The sequence below is a fragment of the Amia ocellicauda genome, chromosome 19 (assembly GCF_036373705.1).
Source record: "Amia ocellicauda isolate fAmiCal2 chromosome 19, fAmiCal2.hap1, whole genome shotgun sequence".
Classification (NCBI taxonomy): Eukaryota; Metazoa; Chordata; class Actinopteri; order Amiiformes; family Amiidae; genus Amia; species Amia ocellicauda.
The window spans coordinates 21,096,636-21,123,325 of record NC_089868.1 but is presented as its reverse complement, the minus strand read 5'-3'; the positions used below and the strand labels follow the sequence as shown (position 1 = coordinate 21,123,325).

At 36.8% G+C, this 26,690-nt stretch overlaps 1 protein-coding gene across 5 annotated transcripts in view; it reads right to left on the bottom strand.

Annotated features, from left to right (window-relative positions):
* Positions 1-26,690, bottom strand: part of ntng1a (netrin g1a) — a 101,744-nt gene that overhangs the window by 33,122 nt on the left and 41,932 nt on the right. For all 5 annotated transcript variants that reach the window (XM_066692158.1, XM_066692161.1, XM_066692159.1 and 2 more), the window contains exons 3-4: positions 20,565-21,208; positions 497-669 (exon numbers count right to left, since the gene is read on the bottom strand). In XM_066692158.1, the coding sequence (XP_066548255.1) occupies positions 497-669; positions 20,565-21,208 (817 nt within the window). The remainder of the gene's footprint in view (positions 1-496; positions 670-20,564; positions 21,209-26,690) is intronic.

The following is a 26,690-nucleotide window of genomic DNA, read 5'->3' as shown; positions in this document are numbered from 1 at the left end:
AGCTTGGCACAGAAACATATGGCATTTATTTAATAGCAGTGGCTTACTTCAGAGTAAACTTTGCGTTCAGGGGCTAAAGTGCCTGGTTTCCACCATCTGGATAGTAGTGGGCTGCATGAAAGTCCCTCAGCAAAGACTTACTAGCTGCACTAGATTTATAAAGGCGCCGTGCCCCCCTGCCTGCACCCTGGGATTAAACAGATGTGGTGCCATACTCTACTCTGATCAGGATGATGCTCAGGAAGACCGCCGTAGCATTGTGAAATAAAAATACAAAACACAAACACGACTGGTATTATTTCCGATGTGTAAAAGCTATTCTTTACACGGGGTCTTTCATTGAATATAAATGAAAACCCATCAAAATGCAAAAAATCAAAGAGAAAATGTAGGCTTTCTGTTGAAATCAAAACCCTGTGGATTTCACCCTCCCAGTGGTCATTAACGGCGCCATTCAAGGCACAGTAACCTGCCATTTCTTTAAAAAGCTACTCACAGATATTTGCAGTTCCCTTTGGGATTGGCAGGTAAGAGCCGACACTCCAAGCTCGGCCCTGGTAATTTTTCTTACATCTCCCGCAGTCTGGGCCCGTGGTGTTGTGCTCACACTCACAAGACAGTTTTTCTTTGTCAAAGACGCAGGTGTTGGCATGAAGGTTGCACTTGCACCTGTCAAGGAAAAGACAGTGTCAACACTTGTGGGTTTCCTGTTGCATAGTTCAATTAAACATCAACACCACCAACAACACAAAAATCACTATGGATTCAAGGATCACTTGACCTTGACGGTATATATGCACACACATGTACTTGCATTACAGTAAAAACAAACTGTACAATGCTACAACATTTTTGCAAAAATATCCAATATGTCGCTTCATAATTACTTCCTAAGAAAAGCAGCTCATTTATAATAGTCCCAGTGGGGAAGAAATAATTACAAGAGGGTGCAGCAAAAGACGCAACGAAACATCCTCAGAAAATGGGTAAAACATATACTCTGGTGGGAAAGAACAAAGTGGAATCTATTGAAACAGCAGCAAAGCCTTTATCACAAGCGTCTGTGAAGTCAGAGAGGCAAATTGTTGGCAGAGATCAGAGCTGGAAGGATATTTATTATGATGAATTAAAGCATAATGAAGCCTGTGTAAGGGAGCTGGGAGAGTTATTGTGGTTAAGTAAGGCTTAATCGTGTGGACAAGTGAATCATTTGAACAGCTCTACCCCTGCTGCTGTTGGGTATGTTTAGCAGTTTGAACCGAAGATCGACAGAAAAGCTAAGATCCACAATACTATATTAAAGGGAGGGTCATTATACTGAATTCTCAAATGATTTAACAAACTAACCTTGGGCATAACAAGAAAGATTATTTGAGAAAATTGCTCATGGAAATATTGATCTATCCTTTCCTGATTGGTCAGGAAAACATGGGAGGGTAAAATGGAAAATTAGACTGCAAATACTGAAGGGCTTATATTTGTTTTCTAAGATATAGTTTATAGTTGTATGTTATAAGTAAGGCCCTACCTAAATTGCGGGATGAATATTTATAAAATGGTGGCGAACAACTGCAGAGAACCCAAATTCTATTTGAAAGTAGCCGTAATGTGTAAAAGTCCGCAAGTCGTGTTCGTTTCCAGGGGAGTACATGCTTTTGATACTTTTCAAAACTTTTCTGCTGCAATTTAAAGAAAAACATCACCGTCAGTCGATCTCGTCTCTGAAAACAACAACGGCAACAACAAAAAAATGGAATTATGTACATTTATTCTATCTTACACAAAGTATTATTTTATACCTGGTAACATTGTTCAGAAAAAAACTAATTTCTGTTGCAAACATTTAAGTGACAGCACTCCATCGTATACATGCAGGAGTAATACATTGTTTCCTTAATGTAGTACCACACAGCAGCTACTCGGAGAAGCTACCGAGGAAGGATGTTGAGGGGCTGGAAATGCTCTACATGAACTTACATCACACGTTGAACAAACAAATTGGAGTGGATAATCATGATTGTAAACAATATATTTTTTTGCTATAATGTGATCCTGTAGTTTTTATTAGCTTTGCCACAATGTTAGGTATACATTGACATTAATCTGGTTGGACAGCTAGGTTATTGACATCTGTTTTCATGTTGCTACGAGCTGGAATTTGATTACTTAGATAAAAAAAATTCGCTGGGTGTGAACAAAAAACAGGACAGTCTATTTTTGATGGCATCAGTTTTAATGCGATGTGGCCAGTGTGAAAAATTCCATAGGATGGATTGTATTAAAAAATATGCCAGACTGTCACGCCTTGACGCAACACGTTCAGTGTGAAAGAACCTTAAGGCTTAAAATGTAGCTAAGGCCTAACAAACATTTACAGGCATTAAATGTTAGCGCTGTACATCCAGCTACAAGCCTTGTCGTTGCTCCTATCAAACGTAGGATTACTTACGAAAGGTGCTTGAAGTACACAAGAAGGAGCTGACGGAACGAATTAAAAAAGCTGATTTCAAAGGCACTGCATGTGAAAATTCAATGGATGACAAAGCTAATTATGTTCTGTACATCCTTCCTCTACCCCAAATGTGCGGCTCAGAAAAGCTGCAGTATTTTCTTTGGGATAGTACTGTCCTTAAAGTAGTGAATTACTCGACTGTATCACAAGCTATCATCAAATGCCTGACGAGTTTTGAGATTGAATCTGACAAGGTGCCCGGGATCGCGCTAGACAATGACACACGGCATACTTGAACGGACAATGAATTTCTGAAGCACCTTTAGTAAGTAATCCTGACGAAGTATGTGAGCTGAAGGAAGAGCACCTGTGTTAGGAATGAGATTTTGAATGTGCTTCCTTAACACTTCCAGTGGTATATTTGCACTTGTGACGGCTTCCACAAGTTCAGAATGTCCCACGTTTTGAGTGTCATTACTGTCAGGGCTGCAATGAAAACTTTGACTTACAGTTGTGATCTAAGGTGACATTGCAGGCTGTACAAAACACTGTACGCATGTAATTCCTTAGGATACTGCCTTTCGCAATCTAAAGCATATTGAGTGGTTTTAAAATCTTTATTAGAGATGGCCATTTTCCTTCACGCTTTGTTCTATAACCACACTACCCCTCGTAATCAACCATCGCCTAACAAAAAGCACAGTGAGATCGGAAGTTGTAGTTATACTACACTACCCACGGTAGTTAATAAGGACGGGCAGTAATGAGTTGCAGCTGTTAAAGGGTGAATAAACTGGGTAATGTAATTAAATCATTCATGTCTTTCATGTAGATTGTTTTAAAAGACAGAGACTGATGAGACCCCCTAGGTGTAAATATTGCAGTAGAGGAGTAATATTGCTGGATGCATGATTTCTTCCTATATCACAAATTAAATAGGGTCCTTGTTGTAAGCTATTTAATCTTTCTTATCAACCACATGGGGAACAGACAAATAACACCCATTTTGTTCTTAGCACATATATTCTGAAACGGGAAAAAAGGGCAGAAATAAAAAGCTAGCCCCCAGTATCGTTCTGCGTATCTTCCTGCTCGTTTTCCGTGGACACATCTTCCATCGCACACTGTTACTTCTCCTCCTTCCACCGCACGACAAAGGTCGTCGTTTGTGATACTGTGGCTTTCTAATAATAAAACACCGACATTGATTTTGTTGCATGAAGGCAAAGGTTACAGTCGTGTTTCGTGCCACCGATCTGAACCGCACGTGAGGAAGAAATCAAGGTGGCTGGACAAGTATTGGCTTTATCAGTAATCGTATGCTCCTTGTGGGAATTCGTGTACAGTTTAATATCATGTGTGTATTAGTGTTTATGAAGCACTTTTGCTGCTCCTATTCTTTTAACAGTAAAGAAACAGGAGCTAGCTTGCTGTGAACACGATCAACGCCGCAGAGGACATTTTGATGTGATATTACTGCAGATCTTTCCTATCAAAATACCCTGCCTTCTTAGCATTCACAGCTGCCTCTTCCTATTGTACTGTTGGACAAGATTAACAGTGTATTAACTGTCTATTGTTGTCCATCCAGTCTTAATTGTCTCCCAAGACATACTTAAGTGTTTGCAATCTTTTTATTCTTCTGTGGAGATTATCATATTACAATTCAATAGAGTCAAGGTCAGGTGAGTGGTGTTCTTTTTCTCATTTGGTTGGTGTAGGTTTAGTCTGGCAGGGTGTTAAAGGTCAGTACTGCGTAGAGAAACAAGTTCATGCAAAACAGATCTGAGATGATTATAGATTTATTAAATTATATTGTGCCTTTTTCACAAGACAACCCTAAGCCTTCACATTACTACTTCTCTGTTTACTGTAGAAACTATACAAATATGTAATTTTATGCTTATTTTTTTTATTTTGGCTGAAACATTGATTCACGTGTCAGAGGTAAACCAGTTTAAATGAGTTTTGTGAGACAATTAGGACTAAACTGACAAAAAAAGACATTGAAACCCTATTAAAGCTGTATTACATTTTTTTTAAACTGTATATATTTTAGTTGAATATAAAAAGAAAGGGGATACATATTTATTTAAATCAAATGCAATGGAATGGATCTTTTGCTTGCATATTCCTCGTATCTCAACCTCTTCAGCTATGTAGTGTTTTTGAAAATACAGACACTCGTACTGTTAAAGAACCTTGGTTGAAAGTTAAGCAACATCTGGTGTTGATTATCTGGTCACAGCTAGCTTCCAGTTTTAAGATGCTTATGCTGATCCCTGAGATAAATGTGACAGTTTAAGGAACAACACATTAAAGCAATACTTTTACTTTCGGTAGTGTGTGTAATGCCGAACCAGTATACACATGATTTAAGCCAAACAGTCATTATTAGCATAAACAGTGGCTTGAAGTATTTCATTTCTGTCATGCATGTAAATTCACACAGCGTGAATAAGGGATCATTATGAAACCTATTACTGTACCGTGTGTACGGATTCCTGTGTAAAAATTCATGTGCATGAGGTACTAAATTCTGCAGTGACAAATGCCTCTCCTGTCCCTGCAGGTACACACGCGCAGCATTAATGATAGGTCATTATTCTGGACAGTTGCTCATTTGCATCACATTATCAAGAGGTTTACAAAAGGGTACATCAAGCTTCAGAACGACCAGGTAGTTTCAAACTCCCTGCTATATTATTATACTAAGCGTGTTTGATATACGGTTCTGCAATACTAATGGAATGCCAAAAGTCCAATACACTGAAATACAGAATAGGTAATTCAAGTATTGATAACCTTACTCTTTGAAATAGTCTCACAACAGGTTTTATATCAAACTGCACAGTTCTGTACAGGAATGTGGAAAGCTTTCAATAACGTATTGGTCAAATGTCTACTCTAATCCGCATGCAGGCCATCAGGGTTGTCCTTTACAGTTACAAATGCCATTTGAATGAAATAAATGTGAACAAAAGTGTGTGTCACATCGATACATTAACATGCCATGTAATTAACATTTTATGTGTGTTGCATTCAAAAATATGTTTATTATGGCACATGAAATTAGGGTAATGTCTGAGAGCAATTAAACATAATAAGAATAGATAGCCATAACTATTCATGTTTGATACTGCAAATGACCATTTAATTGATATTTGAGAAACATTGTCAACAAACACTGATTGATGAGCAAAACATTTACACATTTTTTGTAAGCCATTAAACGCTAGGCATTATAAGACTAAAATGTAAAGATACTTCTGACAGGAATGTATGCAAGTCAATGTTTTAAATACTACTAAAAAACTAAAAAATCCATAAAATAGCACATTGGTGATTTAACCTTCAGGTTCTCTAAACGCCACCAAATTAAAACAATGAAATTATACGGCACTGTGCACATTTCATAATGAACGGATATGCCCCAGACCCCAAGGTCTTTGCCGCTGGCATGTTTATGTTTAAATCACATACAAGTTTGAAGGATCTCATTCGCCTTCAATTACCGAGGGAGGGCGAAGCTCAGAAACAACTTATGCGATAAAAGTATATTTAATAAAGCATTAATGGCATTTCCTCATGGGTTCTCTTACAGTGAAAGCTTTTCACTACATAATATGCGCTGCTTCTTCAATCAAAGATGTGTGCCCCATTCAAATTCACTTTGTCTCAGCAAATTAATATTTATTGTCGGTATAAATGTTTTGTTTCGTGTGATAATTTCAAAAGATATTGCTTGAGGCATTATACAAAGTGTCAATATGTGCCCTGCAGAGGTCATTATGCATATTCATGGGCCTCCCTGTGAGGCCATCCATTCACATTGATTAGATGGGGGAAAATGCTCCTATAAAAATTAATGCCCTGCTCCTTGTGAAAACACTTTTTTTTTTTTCTTGTCAGAAAGTTCAAACAGCTCCTTGAAATGTAAGAAAATTGAATATGTTTTAAAGCAAGAATTCCCTTTAAAAGAAACCGTTTTTCCATTCCAGGCTACCCTCCGCAACCCCGGAGCACAGGGGCGTGACCTCAGCGGTAATGGGATTCTGATTGGTGACTTCAGATGAGGTGGCAGGAAAGTTTATTGCAGCTGCTCTACCCACCAAGAAAGAAAGTCTTTCTACCACTTCCACCATGGCATTGCTTTTGTTCAGACAACAACAAGAATAAAAACACAGACGAGTTCTTTGTGGGTTTTAAGCCAAGATTGGCATCTTGACATGACCAGCCCTTGAACCGGCATCCTTGAGATTGTGATTCATCCCATAGTCTTACCTTCAAATGGAAATCCCGTGTCTGAACGAGCAGTTGTACGTGATTAAAAAGAAAACTGAGTAGACTGTTAAAAACTTGATGAAAACTCCAAAAGAATGAGCATGTTCAGTTTGTGTTTTACTTTCCTACACACACATCTGTTCAATACTTCTTTACTACATACGCAAAGACTAAACCACTTCTCAGAGGTCAGCACTGCCTAGTCTACATTATTTATAAAATGAATGTAATTCTTTCAGCTTTATAATTATTAAATAAACTGATCTATAAAGATAACTACATGTCCAAAAACTTGGCCAAAAAGCATATTCTGAACCTCTGGATGTGTACCTGTGCAAACCAACAGGAACTGAGCAGGATGAATATAAATATGGTCTTTAACTGAGCTTAATAGTTTGCAATTAATTTTAATCACATGTGCAGGTGTTATTGTAATCAAGCCAGTTACATTAAATTAGGCCAAATTTTCTGTAACTAAATGTTGTTCATGTCAGCATTAAGAATCCGCTTGCTAATTGAAAAAACACAGTGGCTGCATTATGTCAGGCAACATTTAAACACAATTACGAAACCAAATGTTAACAAGCTCTCCTGGAGTCCTGGGGGGTGTGTACAGATGATTAGTTTCATGGTTGTTTAGGAGGATACTAGAAGACTAAGAAGATTGTTTTAACAGGGCAGCCCAACAGAGCTGCCATATCATATTTATATTGTTGTCACACATTTAGTCATTTTCACTGCTTCGGGTAACTTCGGCATGCGAGGGATGAATGTCTCGGGGTCAGACGCTGTCTGAGGTCTACATTGTTGGGGTCAAGATCAAATCACATCTACGATAAACACATCTTCCCTTCGCGGCAGCTCTAATTATTTCCTGAAATTCCCCCCCTGGCCTGTTGCCCTAAGATGTGCAAAACAGAAATATAGGGCATTACTGCAAGGTGGAGTACAGAGGAGACATGGACCTTAATCAACCATGTTTTTTTTTTTTCTCCTAACAATGACAATATACTGTCTGGTGAAAATGCCTCAGACTATTAACGTATAATGGTTATTGTCCCAGCTGTAAACAGAATTCTGCTGTAATTTACGGGTAGCATCTCTAGGCCAAGAAATCAGAAGTACTGGTATCTTGATATCATCATCATCTTAAAAATGTTTTAGAAATGTATATGGGTTCAATTAAGAAACTCATAAGCTTAATTAAACAATTGGGAGGTCACGTGGTACAAAAATGAAATGACCCTGAAGCTTCAAAGTTTTTTAAGATAATACACTCACACTTGCAGTTAAAAAAACTTGGGGAAGGGGATAATCTCATAGGATTTCAGAGTCTTAGTTGATGTTAATGTCCAAACTACTTTCTACTAAACACTTCCAGTATTCCAGAATTCTCCGATGTTAAATATGGGAAGAAAAAAAAGGACAGGTATGTTATTTAAATTATATGTAGCAAGCAAGCATAACACTATTTCTTAAAACCATGCTTCGTCCTCTCTCCCTATAAATATATGAATATATAATATACAGTATACAGTTGACACTGGGGTTTGTAAGCCTACGTAGATTCAGTTAGACAAGTAAACCAGGTTGAAGTCAACGAAGCATGATTTACAAATACATGTCAAAGAGGTTCAAACCCAGTTTCAATATCATAAACGTTCACTGTACAATTAATTCCGGCAAAATATATAACACCAAAGAACAGCTCCATAACAAGCAGATGTAGCAAAGCATACATCTGTTAAATCACTTAAAATTCAGACACATTCCAAGTAAGTAGTAAGCTCATTATATTGCCTGCTAAATATAAGTATTTAAATGACTAAGAAAGTACAGGAGGCTGTAAAGACAGTGGAGGGAGGCCCACGGACTCTTAAAAGGGGATCAGTCAGTGCTTTCCAGCGCATGAAACACAGGGAGCCGCTGCCACGAACAGGAGCCACCATGAGTTTAATGGAAATTTTAATAATTTCTAACACCATGCTCAGTGCTGCGATTGTTAAGGAGAAGGCTGTTCGCACCTGAATATATTGGTGAAGAGAAGAAAAAAACAGACAGTTGACTTTACATAATAAGACAAATGTTCCTACTGGCTGCAGTGCTGGCTTTTAGAGGTTCATTACTACCTTGGCATTAGACCACAAATTTGCATGCGATTGCTTCCATCTGGCTTTAAAAGTGCAGATCCGTGTGTTCAAAGCGTCCACTGCTAGAACATATCTGGGGCCAATGCCTAGATCTTAAACCATTTCTGTAACGTGTGCGACGTACTGCAGTCACGTTGTTTACAGCGTGCGTCTTCACAAGGTTGGCACCGGGAAGCTGTTTGAGAAGGAGATCTGAATTTAAAACAATTTCACTGTAATCAGAATCGGAATCCTGGCCGCGAATTGGTACGTTGATTCCAAAACATCCCAACAAAACACGAAGAAGCTTGGAAAGATGGATGCACGGGATGAAAATATTACATTATTACTGTCTCAGACAAAGTGTGACGTGCTACACCGGTCCTCTGGTAATCAAGGGCCACGGTTCTCCAGGATTTATAGGTGTATTTAAATCCGTATTTGTTCAAACCTGAGAGAGGAGTTAAATTGTGCACATTTAGGGAAACATTTGTTCACTGATTATATAAGGAGTGTATGCGGAATGAGAAGGTAAGGAGACTCTCTGCCCCTTGAGGGCCCAAGACGAGAAACACTGCAGCCACTACAGTAGTAGCACTCAATATCCACTCCTCCTTATGCTAACAAGATAGTTGATTTGCTTTAAAATGTGTAAATGACACACTATTATCCAGACTGTGGATTTATGAACGATATTCCCTTTTCCTGGTGTCTTTGTAAAGTCTTGAACGCCAAATTGCATGATGAGCGAGTAGAATAAACGCGGCTTATGTCTCTGTGATTGCCCTCGATGCATATATTTTCATTCGGAGACTAAATGGAATGAAATAGCCGATGTGTGTGTTTACAAATCCATGGCTTGTGTCTTGGTGGACAATCATCTTCCCATGAGGCAAGTCTGATGACATGTTGTGCTTGAATACGTGAGTGCACTTTTAAACAGATTTTTTTCTCGTCCTCAAAGGGCCGCGAGCCAATCAGAGGAGAGGGTTGCAGATGATGTGAAGGAGAGGTCAATAAGAACGTTAGTCATAAAAACCTGACATGAGACTCATTATGTGGTCTGCATCAGGCCTAGAGATGATGGGAATAAGAGCTTTATTACATATATCCAAAAATGTTGGCTATTAATGAAATGACTTAGCCTACCACTGATGATTGTAAAAAGAAAAATACACTGAATATAGTGTTGCTCCTATACCTTAAGCATAAATTAACATAATACCCCATACTAATATTGCCTAAGATTATATTATCTTGGGAAGATCACACTGTTATGTTCATTATTATGTTTAACAACCTACTACTACAAATTAAAAGGGTGTTTTATTTAAACACAGAGTCCAAAATAAGATTTGCTTGATTATTATTTAATTTGGCTTTTGTCTCTGCTGTTCTGTACTGTTCCTGTTTATTAGGCTGCATGTGTTTTCAAACTGCAGGTGACTATCTGTGCGGGAGACTTGTCATTCAAAGCACACTGAGCTTCAGAGCTGAACTTCAGACGTAAAAATTCAATTACAATGTCTGTGGGTGCTGCTAATTTCAACGTGAGGTAAAATAAAAATCAATACCTAAAAATCAGACCCATTCTAGTGGCACGATCTTCTTTTCTAATGAGACAATTAGGGATATTTGCCATGTTGCTGCTTTTAGCGTTTTTGGGAAAGACAATGTAAGCCTCCCTGACTTTCACATGCAAGATTGATCAGAAGAAGAAGAAAAAAAACTGAGCTGTGAGGTGAATATAGATGCTGTCCGTGGAAATACCTGTTTCCCAGCCAGCACTGTCACTAGACTGTTATCTGACATTGCATGGCTGTGCATTTACTGTTCTCACATGAGACCTCATAAACTGATCCCCAAGGCCTTTGAAATAGAAGGTAACTTCTGTAATACACCCATTATAACAAGTCTAATAAGAATTATGTTGTATGGTAATGCAACTAAATGCTTTGATTATTTTAAATCAATGACAAAGATGCCATTTTACTGTTGCAGAATACTTAATTAATTTCAGATTGTTTTCTAAAGACCAATTTCTGTGACTGCAGTTATATTCTAAGTGAAGCATTACATCTTGCGGTGAAACGAGCCATATTGTCAAGGAAACGGCGAGATGAGTTATTCTGTTCATATCTGGTCACTCACCACATTTTAAAACCCGGACAGTGATTATGCATAAATCTAGCCTTTCACTAAGCTGTCAATAAACCTTTTGTGTGTTACATTTGAAATGGGTATCCACAGAGAGCATGATTATTTATGAGCCATGCAGTGTATATTAAGCATGCATTTCAGATATTCGGGGGGATTTACAGTACATCTCTGGCTTCAAGCAGACTATCAGAATAACTTTAGAATCTTTATCTTTTGAGCCCTGATCCTGTAAACTAAAATGACTTTAGAAATTTAACATGAAAAATGCTAAGATGTTTTCTGTGAGGAAGGAATGGGTTTCTGATTGTCACATCAACGATTCAGAATACCTTTAAAGGAGCAGTAGATGATATGTTTGCTGGTTTTCATTTTCAGTGTACAAGACACATTTTTTTTTTTTTTGTCCAGACTTGATGTAATACATCGCGGCAAAAATATTTGTATCTCACTTGGTAATAAAGTCAGCCCTGCAGGGTCTCCCAAATTACCAAGGATATATTAGAAATACATCATAATTTCATTCCCCCTACTCCAATTTTCATCTCAAATGAAATGCTTGCATTCGTTTGGCACTGGTGAGGAACACCAGCAGCAATACCAATGATTTGTTTCAGTGCCATAGTTTATTATTAAGATTCGAACTGATCTCAGAGAAGGATATGGTAATGAGTTTCTCAATGTTTAGAAGCATGTTGTTCAGAATACAAACTGTTGCAAAACACCATGGTACACTAAAAAAAGAAAATGGGTATCAAGTCACAGTTCTGGAAATGTATAAATATGTAACAAATAAAGATAGAAATATAAGGCAAAAGTGTTGGTTTAAAAACTATAAAGGCCAAACAATATTCATATTTTCCATTCAGTTTTGAACCATTTTGTATGTCGCCTTGGACAAGGGCATCTGCGAAGAAATAATTAATAATAATAATAAAAATAATAACTTTTTGTTTTCAGTTACTTCACGAGCACATATTTTACAACAATTTATCACTTTATCTCAAAGTGATGTGTGCATATATGCATATATAGTAACAAGATGCTTGTATATTGGTATGTTAATTTTTTAAATCTTCGATGCTGTTAAAAAAAAAAGTCTGCGAAAGTATCCACAGATGGTGGCTAACTCCCCTATTGATGTAATAAATTTGTGGTCATGGCAATGCAAGATGTGTGATTTTCATTTTCCTTGTTAAGTTTCAAGCCTAAGGTGAGGAAAAATACTTCTGACAGAAGCACAGCAAAGGCAGACAGAAAACATATTAATAAAGGAATGTATTTATAAAGCAACTGTATGTTAACAATCTTTTTTTTAACAAATATTCCAGCTGAATACTTAAAGACACTCATTTATTATTTACAAAAAACTAATCCACTAATGAGAGCTAATTAAACATCTGAGCTGAGAAATGATTGGCAGGAAACATGTCTGCATGTGACACACATCTGGTTGAACAAGCAGAAATAAACCTGCCCCTTCAATCCAAGATACGAAATAAAAACAGCGGCCCAATGTTGCCAAAAGCCATATGCAAACTACAGTAATCTGGCAGCTGTGTTTTCTAGATATTGCACAATATACTCAAGTGATGCCAAAGAGCAAGACTGGGCTTTTTGCTTCATGGTACACAGGTGTGATGCTTGAGGGGATTTTAGTTTAAGGGATATCCAATTAGTAGCTGCAATAAAGATGTGCACTGTTATATTGCTTTCATGTTAACTTCTATCTATCTATCTTTATATCAGAGGCTGGCACAGGTACCCAAGAAACAGGGTACCTATCAGGTTGTGATTGATCCAGACCTCTTTTTATCATGTGTATAAAATATGTTTTAATAAAAACATGTTTATGTATCCACTCCTATATGTCTATGTAATGATATTAAAAATAATAAATAACTTTGTTAAAAGCTTCCTACAAAACTATATACATATTTTAACTGATTCTCTCTCTCTCTCTCTCTCTCTCTCTCACACACACACACACAAACTCTGTATAAAAGCACCCATTTGTTACTTACTGAGTATTTATAACCTCCAGGACATCTACATCAGAGAACAGAAATGTAAATGCCAACTTCCATTGAAGCAAGTGAGGCTCCCTATATATATTTTTTCCACCAATGGTTTTTGCATCGGCCTACATCACCTTATCTGCGGCTCATGAAGTTGCTGTAATAGCAATTGCAAAAGGGAGATTTTGTATAAATTGGGACAGTTTGTCTCTTTTCGAAGAACATATGTTCTCTGTTTGAACTTAAACTAATACAAATGAATGGAGCGCAGCATACTGCAGTTCATTAAATAGAATCATATTCTGGTTCTGGGAGTAGTGAAAAACAACAAACTGCTCCGGCACTACGCTGGTTGGAAATGAGGTTATGCAAAGTTCAGGTAGGACAGTGTGGAAGCAAATACTGGAAATATGTATGAGGAGATCAAAGGCAACCAGGGAAGAGCAATCAGTGTGAAAGAGTCAAAAAGAAGTCAAGGTCAGAGATTCAAATTTGGATGCAGATGGAACGGAAATACGGCTTTCCCAAGACTTGTGGTATCAGAAGGAAAGCAGATTGACTGGTTGAAAACTATCAATCACAAAGGAAAAATATAAATCCGTACAGTGGGTTGCTTAGAGTAGTGATGAGAAGGAAGTAAATCCTTTATTGAACTTCTTTTTTTAACTACCTGAATCCTAAAATCTTTTAATGCATCCTTTGAAGTACAAAGATTGTTATTTTAGATACGGTGCAGGAACAGGTCAGAAAATAGGAGAAATCAAAGCCGCGCATCGGCAGTATACTTAAAACATGCTGTACAAAACTATAATACCTTTACATTCAATAGAGGCCGTTTGATTCGATGGTAGTTATATTCGTAGTCTTATATATATATTTATATATGGTGACTGAAATAAAACAATTTGTTTCAAGGAACACCGATATAAAAAGGGAAAAAGCCAGGCACAAAACGCTTATGAAAGCAATGGAAAGTACTTTGGGTCTAAAACAGATTTTCGCACATTCCCTATGCATACAGATTGTGACATATGATGCTTCCTCAAGAGATTGGATCTCAGCTGTGTCTTAGGGAACACATTTTTTTTTTTTTAACCAATTAAATAGTTCTCTCAAAGCTGGAGTTATAAATATAAAAAAAGATAAAAAAAAAGCTGTTTGTAGATAATCAGCTGACAGAATGATAAATTAGATGCCAGAATCAACTGAGTATGTAATTACATATCATCACAATTTAATATTCAATATGGAGTCCATTTTCCACACATCACGTGACAATAGCCACACTGAGGTCCTGTAGTGAAATAACCATCAGAAGAAAAATGAAATAAGAGAAGCATAGTCAGGGTAACGTCAACAAACCGACGTGCTAAATTCATTGAACGCCACATTTACTATTTTCTCTAAATGCATAGATATGGTAAAGTGAAAATACAGGTTCTAGTTGTGATCCGCATTAACTTGTAGTAAACGTTAAAGATTTTATCATGAAAATATATATATATCCAATAACACCAATGTCCTCAGAAAATCGAAAAAAAAAAAACATTACATTTTGTAGTATAAATAAAATTACATGTATATTTCCTAAAACAATATGAAATCTATTAATGGTTTAATTAAAAAGACAACTTTTTAAGGTTTGTCTGTATGTAGACTAAAAGTGATGTGAGCAGCCAGGTAGAATGACTTATTTAAGATAGAAAAAAACATGTGGAATTAGCACAAATAGATTATCTGTCCTCTATTCCCCGGCCCCATTACAACCCCAATAGAAGAAAAAAACGATTGACTGCTCAAGCTATTAAAGCACAATCAGGTGGGAATTCTAATTGGACAATTAATCATCTTATTACCAATCAATAAGTAAAACAGATGTCTTTAAAATAATATGTTACAAGTAGAAAAAATACCCTTACTGATTGTTATCAGGGGGAAGAGAGAAGAATTTACACGACTAATCGGGATTTATTAATTGAGTGGCTCACAACCCTTAACTTTGGCTAATGAAAAGAATGTATTTAAAATGTCACTGAATTAAAATGTAGTAATAATACGTTTCAGGATCACGTCTATAAATGTATAGAACAGCCATATTGTTCTAGTAGTATAATACAGTCAAGTTGCATTATATTGTAAAAATATATATATTTTAAATGGTTGAGACACAAAATCAAACAGTCTTAGTCAAACAGAAAGCAGAAAGAAAATAATTTCCTGATCATTTCCGTTTTCTCTCAATAAACTAGGTAAACATGTATCCATCAATATATTTGCTCTGTGATGCAGTCTGAAACAGTACTCATCAATTTTACAGGCCATAATAGACTGTTGTTATAGTAAACAAAAATGATCAATACCAGTATAATGTTCTGTATTCATTATATGAATGCTTATATTTATTACACTGAATTTGAATGATCAGCTCATACTGCAGTTATGTGTACATTCATTATGTTCATTTAAAAGTATGGTACATTTTTGTTCAAACAAATACTGATAGAGTCTGAAATATGACATAATTTACTGAGCTGAAATAGAACTAGAATAGAAAATCAAACCAAGACTTAAATGTAGTAAAGAAAGTGCTTTTTTTGGTTTATATCTTAAAAATATATGTCACATTGGTTTACGGTGATTAATACTTGAATTAATGTAAAATTTGATCAGATGATAAAACATAAATGTTTTTTTGTTTGTTTTTTTTTTAATCCGGTCTTTGAAATTCTGCACACTATGAATTATTTGGTTCCCATATGAGCAAAGTTAATGAAGACAGGTCTCCAAGTGAGGCCCTTTTTTGAAAATGTGGCATTTTGGAGATAGGTCTGCAGGAGATAGGACTCAGGTGGGAAGATAGAGTTACTCCGTAATGCCTTACAGTTAAATTTTAATGGAGCCGGGAAGGTGCTGAAACTGAAAGTATCGTAATCAATTCTGCCATACAAGTGAATTACTGATCCACCTTGAGTCTGAAATTTTCACTGTTTATTTTTTAGCAGCTACATTTTTGGTGGAAAATTGAATTGGATTCCCAGAGGCAGTATGGAAAATTGGGGAAAATAGCTTATTTTCCAATTCACATTTTTGGCAGTTTTTGATGAATGGTAAACTAAGATACCAACTGGGAAATAGCTGTACAGGCTCTGGATAATCTGTAATTTAAAGACCTTCCATCTTTGTTTAGTGGACTAATCTAAACTTGAATGGCAAACTTTTTAAGTACCACTCTAAGGAAATGCCTACAAACTGAAAATTAGAGTTTGTTTATAAATGCTCCAAAATTACATGTTGTCTCTTGTTAATTTCATCTGAAAGTGGCCATTCATTTAAACAATTTAAAGGTACAAATCCTGATTAGTTGAATGGAATTTACACTAATTTCAACCTCATTCAGCGGAAATTGATGTACGACTGTTGTAAGATGAATACAATAATAAATAATAACCGTAAACAGAAATCAATCTGTGTAAAATAGGCTTTACATATACATAAAAATGTATGCATAGTTTTTGCATTTATTTAAATAAAAATTTAATGTAGCACACATTTATAAGTGTAACTAGCTGCCCATAATAAGTAAGCATTTTATTTCTTGATGTATTCGGTTTTTCTTCACTGTCTTGTCAGCTAAGTTGATGTTGGTAGTTTTCCATATATAATTTCAAGACATGTCTGGAAAGCATCTGTATGAAGAGTCTGTTGTTGCAATTGAGAGATTCTTCTTGGGGCTAGCTCATTCCTGCTTTAATTACTTGATATTGATCCGAGCAGGGGGAAAAAAGGAAAAATTACAAAAAGCAAAACATTCTCCAGATGTTATACAGATCTACACTGAGTAATCAGGAAAGGCACATACATTTTGATACCTTTCTCAACTCTCTTAGCATGCTGATTCAGTGGAGCAGTGAAAGTGGCAAATGCATTTTAATCAATCAGTTTTATGTATTATTTACCATCATTACATAAATAAATCCTTCATTTATATGTTTAATGCTATGGATCAATCTTTACTTCCATTTTCTGTGGAGCCATTGCCATTCATAATTAAATAACGGAAATCAGCATAAATAATGAATAGTTTTGCTGTGAAAATTATAGAGGCTTGGTCTGCAATGATGAAAGGGAGATATTGTACATTTTAAGCGCTGATGTATATGTGGAAAGTCAACATAAGATTGTTTTCCACCATCTTACCACACCCAAAACAAAGCCCAGGGCCAGTACAGTGCTACGTGTTGATTCCACTGAACCGTATCTGTCATTTTTGGCAAAAATAAATAGGCTTGTATACAAGAAACACAGTCAGTTCGATGTGTGTAAACTGTGTAATGTGTTGAACAGATAGTTACTTGGGTGTGGTAAGATGGCGGACACTGACTCAACCCCCGTTATGCACTATCCATATATAAATCAGTGATTGTAAACCCTTAATTTTGTGTAGTGACTTAGTTTATTGCCTAGAAAATATAGGCTGATTAGTACATAAAGTAAATATAATACTGTTATAGTATTTTACTTGAGTCTTATTGTACTGTAAGCAGTATTTAAGATTTCATGGATCTTACTGTATATTGCAAAGGCCATACAAATCCACAGAATTATGCTGGATTCCCTCCCTTGGGAAATTGCTCTTGCAGTGCCTTGAACAATTTTATTTCAGGTTAAGCAGCTTATACTTCCAGTGCAAGAAAAAAGACAGGTGCCATTGGAAGAAAACAACAGGCAACCTACTTATAAATAAAAAATGGCACCAGCTCTCTTGCCTTGAACTGTATATTACCTTTTGCAATTCGAAAGCACAGTAAGTAGATGGAAGGCGTTCTCTTGGAATTGGTGAATTATGTAAATCTTCCACACATGCCTACACTACCATATGTCCACACACAACAAGTTGAAAACAAAGGGTCAGGTTTCTTGGTGTGGGTAACAATAATCAAATCATGCAAATTATATACATATTGTAGGTTGGCACTGGCAGAAAAACATTTACCAAGTAAAATATTGAAATAAACCTTAGAAAATGTGTCAAAAATGAAGTTGTAGCCATTTCTAAAATTATGGAGAGGAGCATGTTGTCTGGGATTGTAGTTTTTGGGAGAACAAAAACAGGAAATCCACATGGGTTGCCAGCTAATTGTAGATTGAAGGGATGGCGGTTCTAGTTTCATTTACCGAAAGTTAATAAACAGTATCTCCAATGTCAGAGACGGGCAACATATTCGTTGTCAGATTTTCATGATCAGGGCCTCTGTGCAAAGGCTTTTAATCTGACATTCAAAGGTCAGGGTGGAATCTCTCCACAGCCTTCAACATCTAAGCCTATCTAGTTTAGTGATACATCCCCAGTGGATATCGTGAAATCTGCTGTAAACGGGTTTAATCATAAGATTAGTCTTCTACTGATTAAGTCGAACTCTAATTGTTCTAATCCAGCACTGAACTTTGTTGAATTCTAATTTGGATTGCTTTATTTAGTTTCAACGAATAACGGTCATCTGTGTCATAGTTATCCCAGCTTGCTCCAGAAAGTTTCGATGTTGCGGAGTAAACTAAAGCACGTGGGATGCTAACTGTGTTGAAATGGAAAATAAACTTTACAGAAGGACATGTTCTGATCAGAGATCTTGACGCCTACTGGATTATTCTTGTGGTGCACAACTCATAATTTCTTAGGTCACAGAATTAGTTGCAAATACAGCATACAATTTTCAACAATTGTTCTTTGTTATCAAAGGATGTTTGTAATTAGCCAACAGTTGGCTAGTTGATTTATTCTTCAGGTCAGTTTCATTGGAGTACCTTTATTAATATCAACAGGCATCTAATTGAATAGAAGTTTGTAATTTAAATACCCATGATTCCCTAGGGCCCTAACATTGTGGAGCACGGTCCTCCCGGAGGCCTATATGCAGCTTGTGAGGATCCCTGCCAAAGACTGGACTGTTTTTATGTGTGGTTTTCTAAGGTTGTATGAGCATAAGCTTTAAATGGGTCAGGTTTACCACACGATTGTGCTTAGTCATTAGTAATTAGTCAATCTCTACTCTTCTGTACTGTTTTATGTCTACTTTTATGTCTACTGACATATAGGCAGCCGTCTTCAACTTTTGCAAAATCATTATCAATATCAACTCAGGTTTAATAACAGCAACAATCTGCTAGCAGGGATTTTATACTGGTGCTTACTTTAATGAGATGCAGTACATGCATCTGTCTATTTCTGTTACTTTGTTGTGCTGAGTGTTTTTCATCTCTGCACGCAGCTTTGTTAAATGTACGTCTGAGGAACATAAAGAATGGCTTTAAGTGATATAAAATCAAAGTACAGTTTAGTAGTCATTCCTTGTTATCTTATTTATGGCACATTTCGAAGGCAGAGCCGAAAGGAGTGGATAAATGGATTCTCTCCAGTCTGCACTTGTGACTTCTTGAAGGTGTAATGACTAAAATATTTTCATCCCACACCACTTACTGTGCAATGTGATTTTTTTGTTATCTGCTTAGATAGTTATAAATCAGCAGCTAATTAGCACATGTGGCATGACCTGATGCATTTGATGCTACCTTTTGTACCTTCCATCAGATATCCCACTGCAGCTCCAGTTGGCCTCTAAATTAAAGTAAGATATATAGTTGAAAGGAGCTACTTTAATTAAGGAACTTGCCTACTGTACAGTTCTATAAATCATTAAAGGGATTTTTCCCTGTCTAGTAACGAAGGCCAGCGAAAAAGGCAAACTTCACCCATAAGGGTTATTAAGTTTTTGCACTAATAAGAATGTATTACAATAACTAGATGAACTTAATAGCAGTACCCAGAGTGAACTTACTGCCCAGGGAAATTCCTCTGAACACAGGACCTATAATGAGCCTTATGAATAGCAGAAAGGCGAAAATGGAGAAAAGCCATATTTAGGTCTTCTGCTTAAGAGGTTTCATAAATATAGTCTATTGTTTGCACTTGTCTAACAACGTGGACTTCCTTAATCCGTTAAAATTAATTTGTTACAGACACTATTGAATAAAACACTGAATATATAACCACATTTAATACGCATTTATATGGGAATAGACTTAGGTCAAGAACCAAGTCAAAACTTTGCCCTGCCCACAAACTGCAAAGTTGTCAGAAGGCACAGTCTTCTACTTCTAATAACACAGTAGGCTATATGTTTGTACTGTCGATTTGCATATAGGTCCAAGCTTAGATTTGGCCAATTCCTTACAGTAGACTTTATCTTAATTATGATAACAGGATGTGCAACCTTGTCTATTTGATTATTATTAAGCAGATACTGGCAAGCATCATATGTCAGTTTTTTGGTCTTTGGAATATACCTTTCCATCCAACTTTGCATAAACTCATATTAATCTTACTCTGATAACAATTAATCTTGGTAATGGGTTAAGGGTGGAAGTGTAGGGAAATTACATGTCATTTAACAGCAGCTTTTCACCATTAAATCACTGAAAGGACAATAGCCTACTGTTAACATAGGGAGAACCCAATCAATGTCTTACCTTCCTTGCACTTTTATATCAGAGATGGCATAGAAGTATCTTGACAGGTTATTCTCATCCACCATCGTGGCTCCCGTAGCGGGTCTCAGGAGTCGTATTCTGAGGTCAGTGATGGTAAAGAAGTCCCTCAGGTTTTTGGTTGTGTCCAACTGCCCATAAAGGGAGGCCATATTATGTAGCCGAGGTCCTGCAAAAAGTGCAAAGCGGTCTTTGATCTCAAAACGAACGGTTTTATCATACTTCCATACATATCCCCTGGAATATTCTTCTGTGCAAATGATGTCCAGCAGGGTGTGCTGGGTCAGATCGTGGACGGTCTTGGGCTCCATTATGAAAGCATCTAAACAGTCTGTGGCATAAAACTGGTATGGCTGCCAAGAGCGACCATAGTCCAGGGATTTCTCAAGGACCATTTGTTCAGGGCGACCTGATTCAAATGTTAGTATGATGTCGTCTGTCAGCTCTATGGTCTTGTTCCAAGATAGGGTGATGTTGACCAGCAGTGGCTTTGGGTATTTCTTCCAAGAAGAGGACTGCCAGAATGTGGTGGGGTTTCGACCTTCAAAATCAAACATCAACTCAGGGGGGTGTGCCAGTTCTTCAGTAGCGGCATCACATTCATTATTGCACATATAAGGATTTTCCTGAAAGAAAGAGAGAAAGAGAAATAGAGAGAAAATTATACCTTCTTGCTCTCAGATTTTTAATTTCCATAAAGGAAGAAATATTATTATTATTTTTTTTCACTGCAGCACTGCTAAAAATTATATAGACGTGTTTATGTATGTATTGTATGGCTGAAGGACATGATTGGTGCATAATTGTCATTTTAACTTATATGCGTGTTTTAATGTTCTGCCAGCTGCACTGGGAGTACAATCCAGATGAAAGTCTAGACTAACAACTATTTTTTTATGTAGCTGTTTCGTTGAACGACCCACTCACAGGAAAAGTGCGATCACACAGAATAGAAAGATATTAAGATAGATATTGATACCCTTCACGTACCACTGAATCGCGGTACATGCAGGTTTTAATCTTTCACATCGCCTAACAGAATATGCTTACAAGCCCACCCACCACAATCGCACAAGAACGATGTGTAACAATCACTCCACAACGTCACATGCTTCTGTACTTAATATACTTTATTATTATTTACCCTGAATGTGAAGACTGCTCTTCTTCCATCACTTAAATATTTTATGAACTCTTATTTAATCCTAGGAATAATTTACAGAACACAGGTATTGTTTTATTTATTAACTTTAACTCAAGACAGTCACCTTTTTCAGCCCATGCAAAAAGACAAGCTTGATGTGTGTTTGTCAGTATAGTCAAGTCACGAAAAATTAACTGCCAAGACTTTAAAAGAAAGTCACAGCATGTTCTGTGAAATGTGTTACAGAAGGAGAAAAAAAAAACACACTTATTTTCCTTGCAAACTGTGGGAAAAAACCTGACAAGCGCTGTAAACTTTCTGGCCTTGATGTTCTTCAGATTTATCAAGTCTAACAGTGTCCTCGCCTAGAAATGTCCTCTTTAAAACATTTGTACTGTTTGCCACAAATCATTACACCACAATGTACTACAATCTCTGGGGCTTGATCCAGACATCTGCTGTCCTATTAGCTTCAGGCTAGGGAAGTACTTCAGGAAAGACTTTTTACAAGATACTAGCTCCAATTTATCAGGACAAGATAATCCGCCACTTGATTAGGTAGGAGATGTCAGCGGCTTTGTCTGGAACACTGCCGAGGTGATTGGAGTCCTGAGCTGTGATTCAGGAAGGTAGGGGGGAAAATGTTTCCAATAATAAGCTTTTACTTTTCTCTTGTCCTCGAAGGCAAGGTGAAAATGAAGCATAGTACTTCCGTGCATTTAGCCTTCGATCTTGTTATACGTCACATTATTCTTCTTATTTGCAAATTCCTCCACAGCTGACTTCAAATAAAAGATGGTGGGTTATACAATAAGTCATGCCTGCAAACCAAAATTTCCATTCTGACTGAGAGAGCTTCCCCATTAGATCTGGTTTCCAGCTAGAATTAACACTAGGTGAAGTCCCCCCCCCACATCTTAACCTTGCAGAAAAAAGACCAGTGCAGGGCGTTTAAAAAAAATAAGCAATGGATGAATCCAACAATATAAAGAGATCACTTAGCTGTTAATAAATGACACTTTTTGGTTTGCTTTCCGATCAAAACATTCATGTCCCTGTGGACTTTCACAGTATTTGTTCGCAACCCATACGAACATACATGTGTACACTGCGGATCTTTGCTGTGGGAAACCATAATTGAATTAGGAGAATAATTCTCTATAGTAATGTCTGTAAGTGTCTTAAAAAAAGTTTTGGGGAACATCAAATATTTACTCGCCTCACCACTGCTCAACAGGGCCTCCTTTAGAGAGTTATATTTTATATATCAGATAATTACCACAGAAACAAACTTTTTTTTTTAATCAGACAAGGATGCATCTCTATTGATTTCCACAGGCAAGCTTAGAATTATACAGCCTAATACTGGGAAGCCGGAGTGGATAGATACTAACACAGAGGTTAGAACCTTTCATTAGAGCCGACGCTGGTACCGATTTAACAACAAAATACTGCCTTATGAAGATCAATAACTTTGCTGGTCATTCCAAACCGGAGCCTTCAGAGAAGCACTGAAGATTGCCATTGAAAATCAATGGGATTTTTCCGTTTTATTTTACGGCGGTGAGTGCTCTATTAGGGGATTAATGGTTTGGTGCACATTAAAATAATTGACATCACTACTGCTGTGGACCAGATCTGTAATTATAGGAGCTGTTTCTATTAATCCTAATCTGATCTACACAGACAGGGAATCAAATGAAGCCATGTATTTTACAGATGGTAGAGCCGTTTAAGCATAAAGGTCACATTACATCGCAACTAATGATGTCTTTTCCCCCCAAAACATCCTAGGTTAATCCAATATTGTGTGTCATTGATGAAGTGAGAAATAGAGGGGATCTGAGAAGGATATTCCTCAGGAAACCAGTGAGCTACACTAATCCCGCAGTTGTCATACCCATTAAAAGCGTTCTAGGTAATTTCACCAGCAAACCATAAAAGTCACATAACAAATTACAACTCTCCCTCCTCTGCAAAAAAAGATCCCTCTTTTAAATTATTGTTTATTTTCACTGGAGCATCTGAAGAGCTTTTTATGGTTCGTTTGCCAAAGCTTTACAGATGTGACTCACGACAAATGACAGCATTAACATGATTTGCACTTTGAAGTAAGGAAGTTCACTTTCAGCGGAGACCCCTTAATGCATTGTTTCTGTTAACAAACCTTTTTTAAATTGTAAATACTGTGTTCTCCTAAAAAAAAAAAAAAAAAAAAATTCACCTTTTCTAAATCTGCATAAATCACTGGAATATGTTGATTTGATAAAAATACTGTTTATCGTTATATCATATTTAAACCAAATTATGATTTAATGTACATAAACATTAGTATTAATGTTCACAAAAATATATATTTTAATTGCTTTTGATTTATTTCTTACAAAGGCATTTTTTGGTTTGAGCACATATGTACGGGTGCCTTAAACTATTTATAAATACAATTTGGCTGACCCTGGAAGTACATCTAAGTGGGTCAAAAACTTGATTTAAATTAATTAAAACTTTTACTAATATTAAGTATGTAAGTGTTTATAAATTTAAAATAAGGAAAACAATTTTTACACAACATATTAATGGACAGACTAATATATTCATATTTATTTTATAATTAATTAAAACATCATGTAATAAAAGGCATGAATATCTATTTCGTGAACAACTACAACCAAAAATAAACCATCTTTTCCTTTCTTTTCCTCTCCTAAAATGATCTTATAGAAATAGTACTACAATATTGTACAGTAGTACAGAATGAGCAGAGTAAACAAAATAAGAACATCTAGTATGAGTTAAAGGAAAGTAGGGTACATAAAAACAACTAGAGATACAGAGAAACAACGCAAACAAAATGACATACAGTACATGATCTGCAGAAATGATGAAAGTAAGAAACTCCATCCAACTGATATTTCAGTTTTAAAGTGAATAAGATATAGCTCTTCAGGTTGACAGGTCTGGTCTCCAGATTACATGATCACTGATAGAGGATGTGACTGGGGAATATAAATTTACTGTCCACTGACAGGAGTGGCTGACATATAGGTCTACCCAATCAAACAAATCCTTTTGTGTGACAGATGTTTCTGACTTGAAACCTCGATCATGGATTGCTTTCTCTCCCTTCCTCCTCCCCCCTCCCCTGAGTCTATAACACGCAGACACAAGCACATACACACATCCATGTGGTATGATATATAAAGCACATTTACAGTAGTAAGTTATGTCATTTTATATCTTTGCGGTACTTAAATCAAGTGCAACGTCTGAAGAGATCAGACAATGTGGACTCAGTGTGTAAATGATGAGCAAAAACAGTAAAGAGGTTAAGTCTGAAATGGAGTATTTTTAAACAATTTTGTAAATACTTATCTTAATGTATGCTAATGTGGATAAAGGGATTACATTTGTAAGATAAAGGATTCTGTTGGAATTTTTGCTTTTACTAGACTTCTATGAGCACAGGCAATTCTCTGGCGGTTGTGAAAAAGAGAAAATGCCTGTCTATGATTAGAAGTATTATTGCTCACTTCCTTGCATTCCTGTGGTAGCAGAAAGAAAACCTTAAAACGCTTTTTTTTTTTCATTTTCCCACAGTCAGGTGTGGGTTAATCTTATTGCTCCTGCTCAAATGAGCCCTTGTCTGCAAAGAAAGATTTCTCCCCGGTGCAGGAGTTGATTGAAGCTCTTCCTGGTTTCAATCTCTCTTCCTGCACATGCTAACACCTTGTGGACTTTTTTTCACTCAGCAACAAAGACAGAAGGGCTTAACCTCGCTGCAGCGTGAATATTGGAAGCTGTATCACAGATTACGGGCCGTAACAGACACCTGGGTAAATCTAGCAGAGGATTATAGTTAGGATTTCCAACTGGTTCAGATCACGGAGGTCACCAAGTCCAGATAGTGAAAAAGTGCAAAACAAGTTCTTAGAGCCTACTTTCAGATAGGGAATTCTATACTGCTGTCACCACCTTACTTACCTTGGAGATATTGAACTTGATTATAGGCTAGATAAGTCTGAAACGGAGATGGCTTAAGGTGAGCTGATGAAATATTGTGGGTGTTCGCAGTTCAGCAGAAATTCAATAGTGCTTTAATGCCACTTATATATAGAGCTATTTTACAATGGTACAGGGTATCCCGGTGACCTCAGGAGTTATGATTCAGGACGACGTATAAATTTAAGCCCTAATGGCCATAAAACCACTGATGTGTGATTTGTGAGATGCATGAATCCTAAAAACAGTTTTGGGACAAGGGAATCATCTCGGCGCGCTTGTAAAAGGAAATGTTATGATATTATATTACGCTTTAAACACAATTGAGGAGTCCGCTGAGTAAAATGTTAATAGATCTGGAGTGAAATCCGGCAGCGGCTCCCACAAAAGACATGTCAGATTTAGAGCTACAGCATATTAAAAGCTGGAGAGAAACAAAGTCATTGCGCGGTGACTTACGCAACCACAATCTATGTTCCACATTAACACACTACACAATACGTAACTCAAAACCTTTGACATTGTGCCCTTTTTTTAAATTCTTGGACAAGTGCAGAAACAAAAGAGGCTGGAGCTAAACCGTCGTTTGGATTATAAAAGGGGTTGCGACGGGCTGGTGTTTGTTTGTTCCTTTCTCCTTTTGTTCATGTTGTTCTGTTTACAGAGTCGCAGTCATGATGTTAGGCGAGTACAGCCTGTGATGGCATTAGCCAGCACACCTTCTAGATTAGCAGAGATGTTCTTTTAGTCTAATACGCTTAGTTAGCAATAACAGGATCGCTGGTTCAATCCCCACTTTCCCTGCTTAGAATGCTTAATAGCAGAGAGAAGACTTCTTCACACTGGGTTCAATTCTTATTTTTCTTCCCCCCAGGGAACATAAATACCAGAGAAACCAACATTTCTAGTTGGGATAATAACTTGAGGATACAATCAAAACAGGAAACATGATATTCTGCACTGAG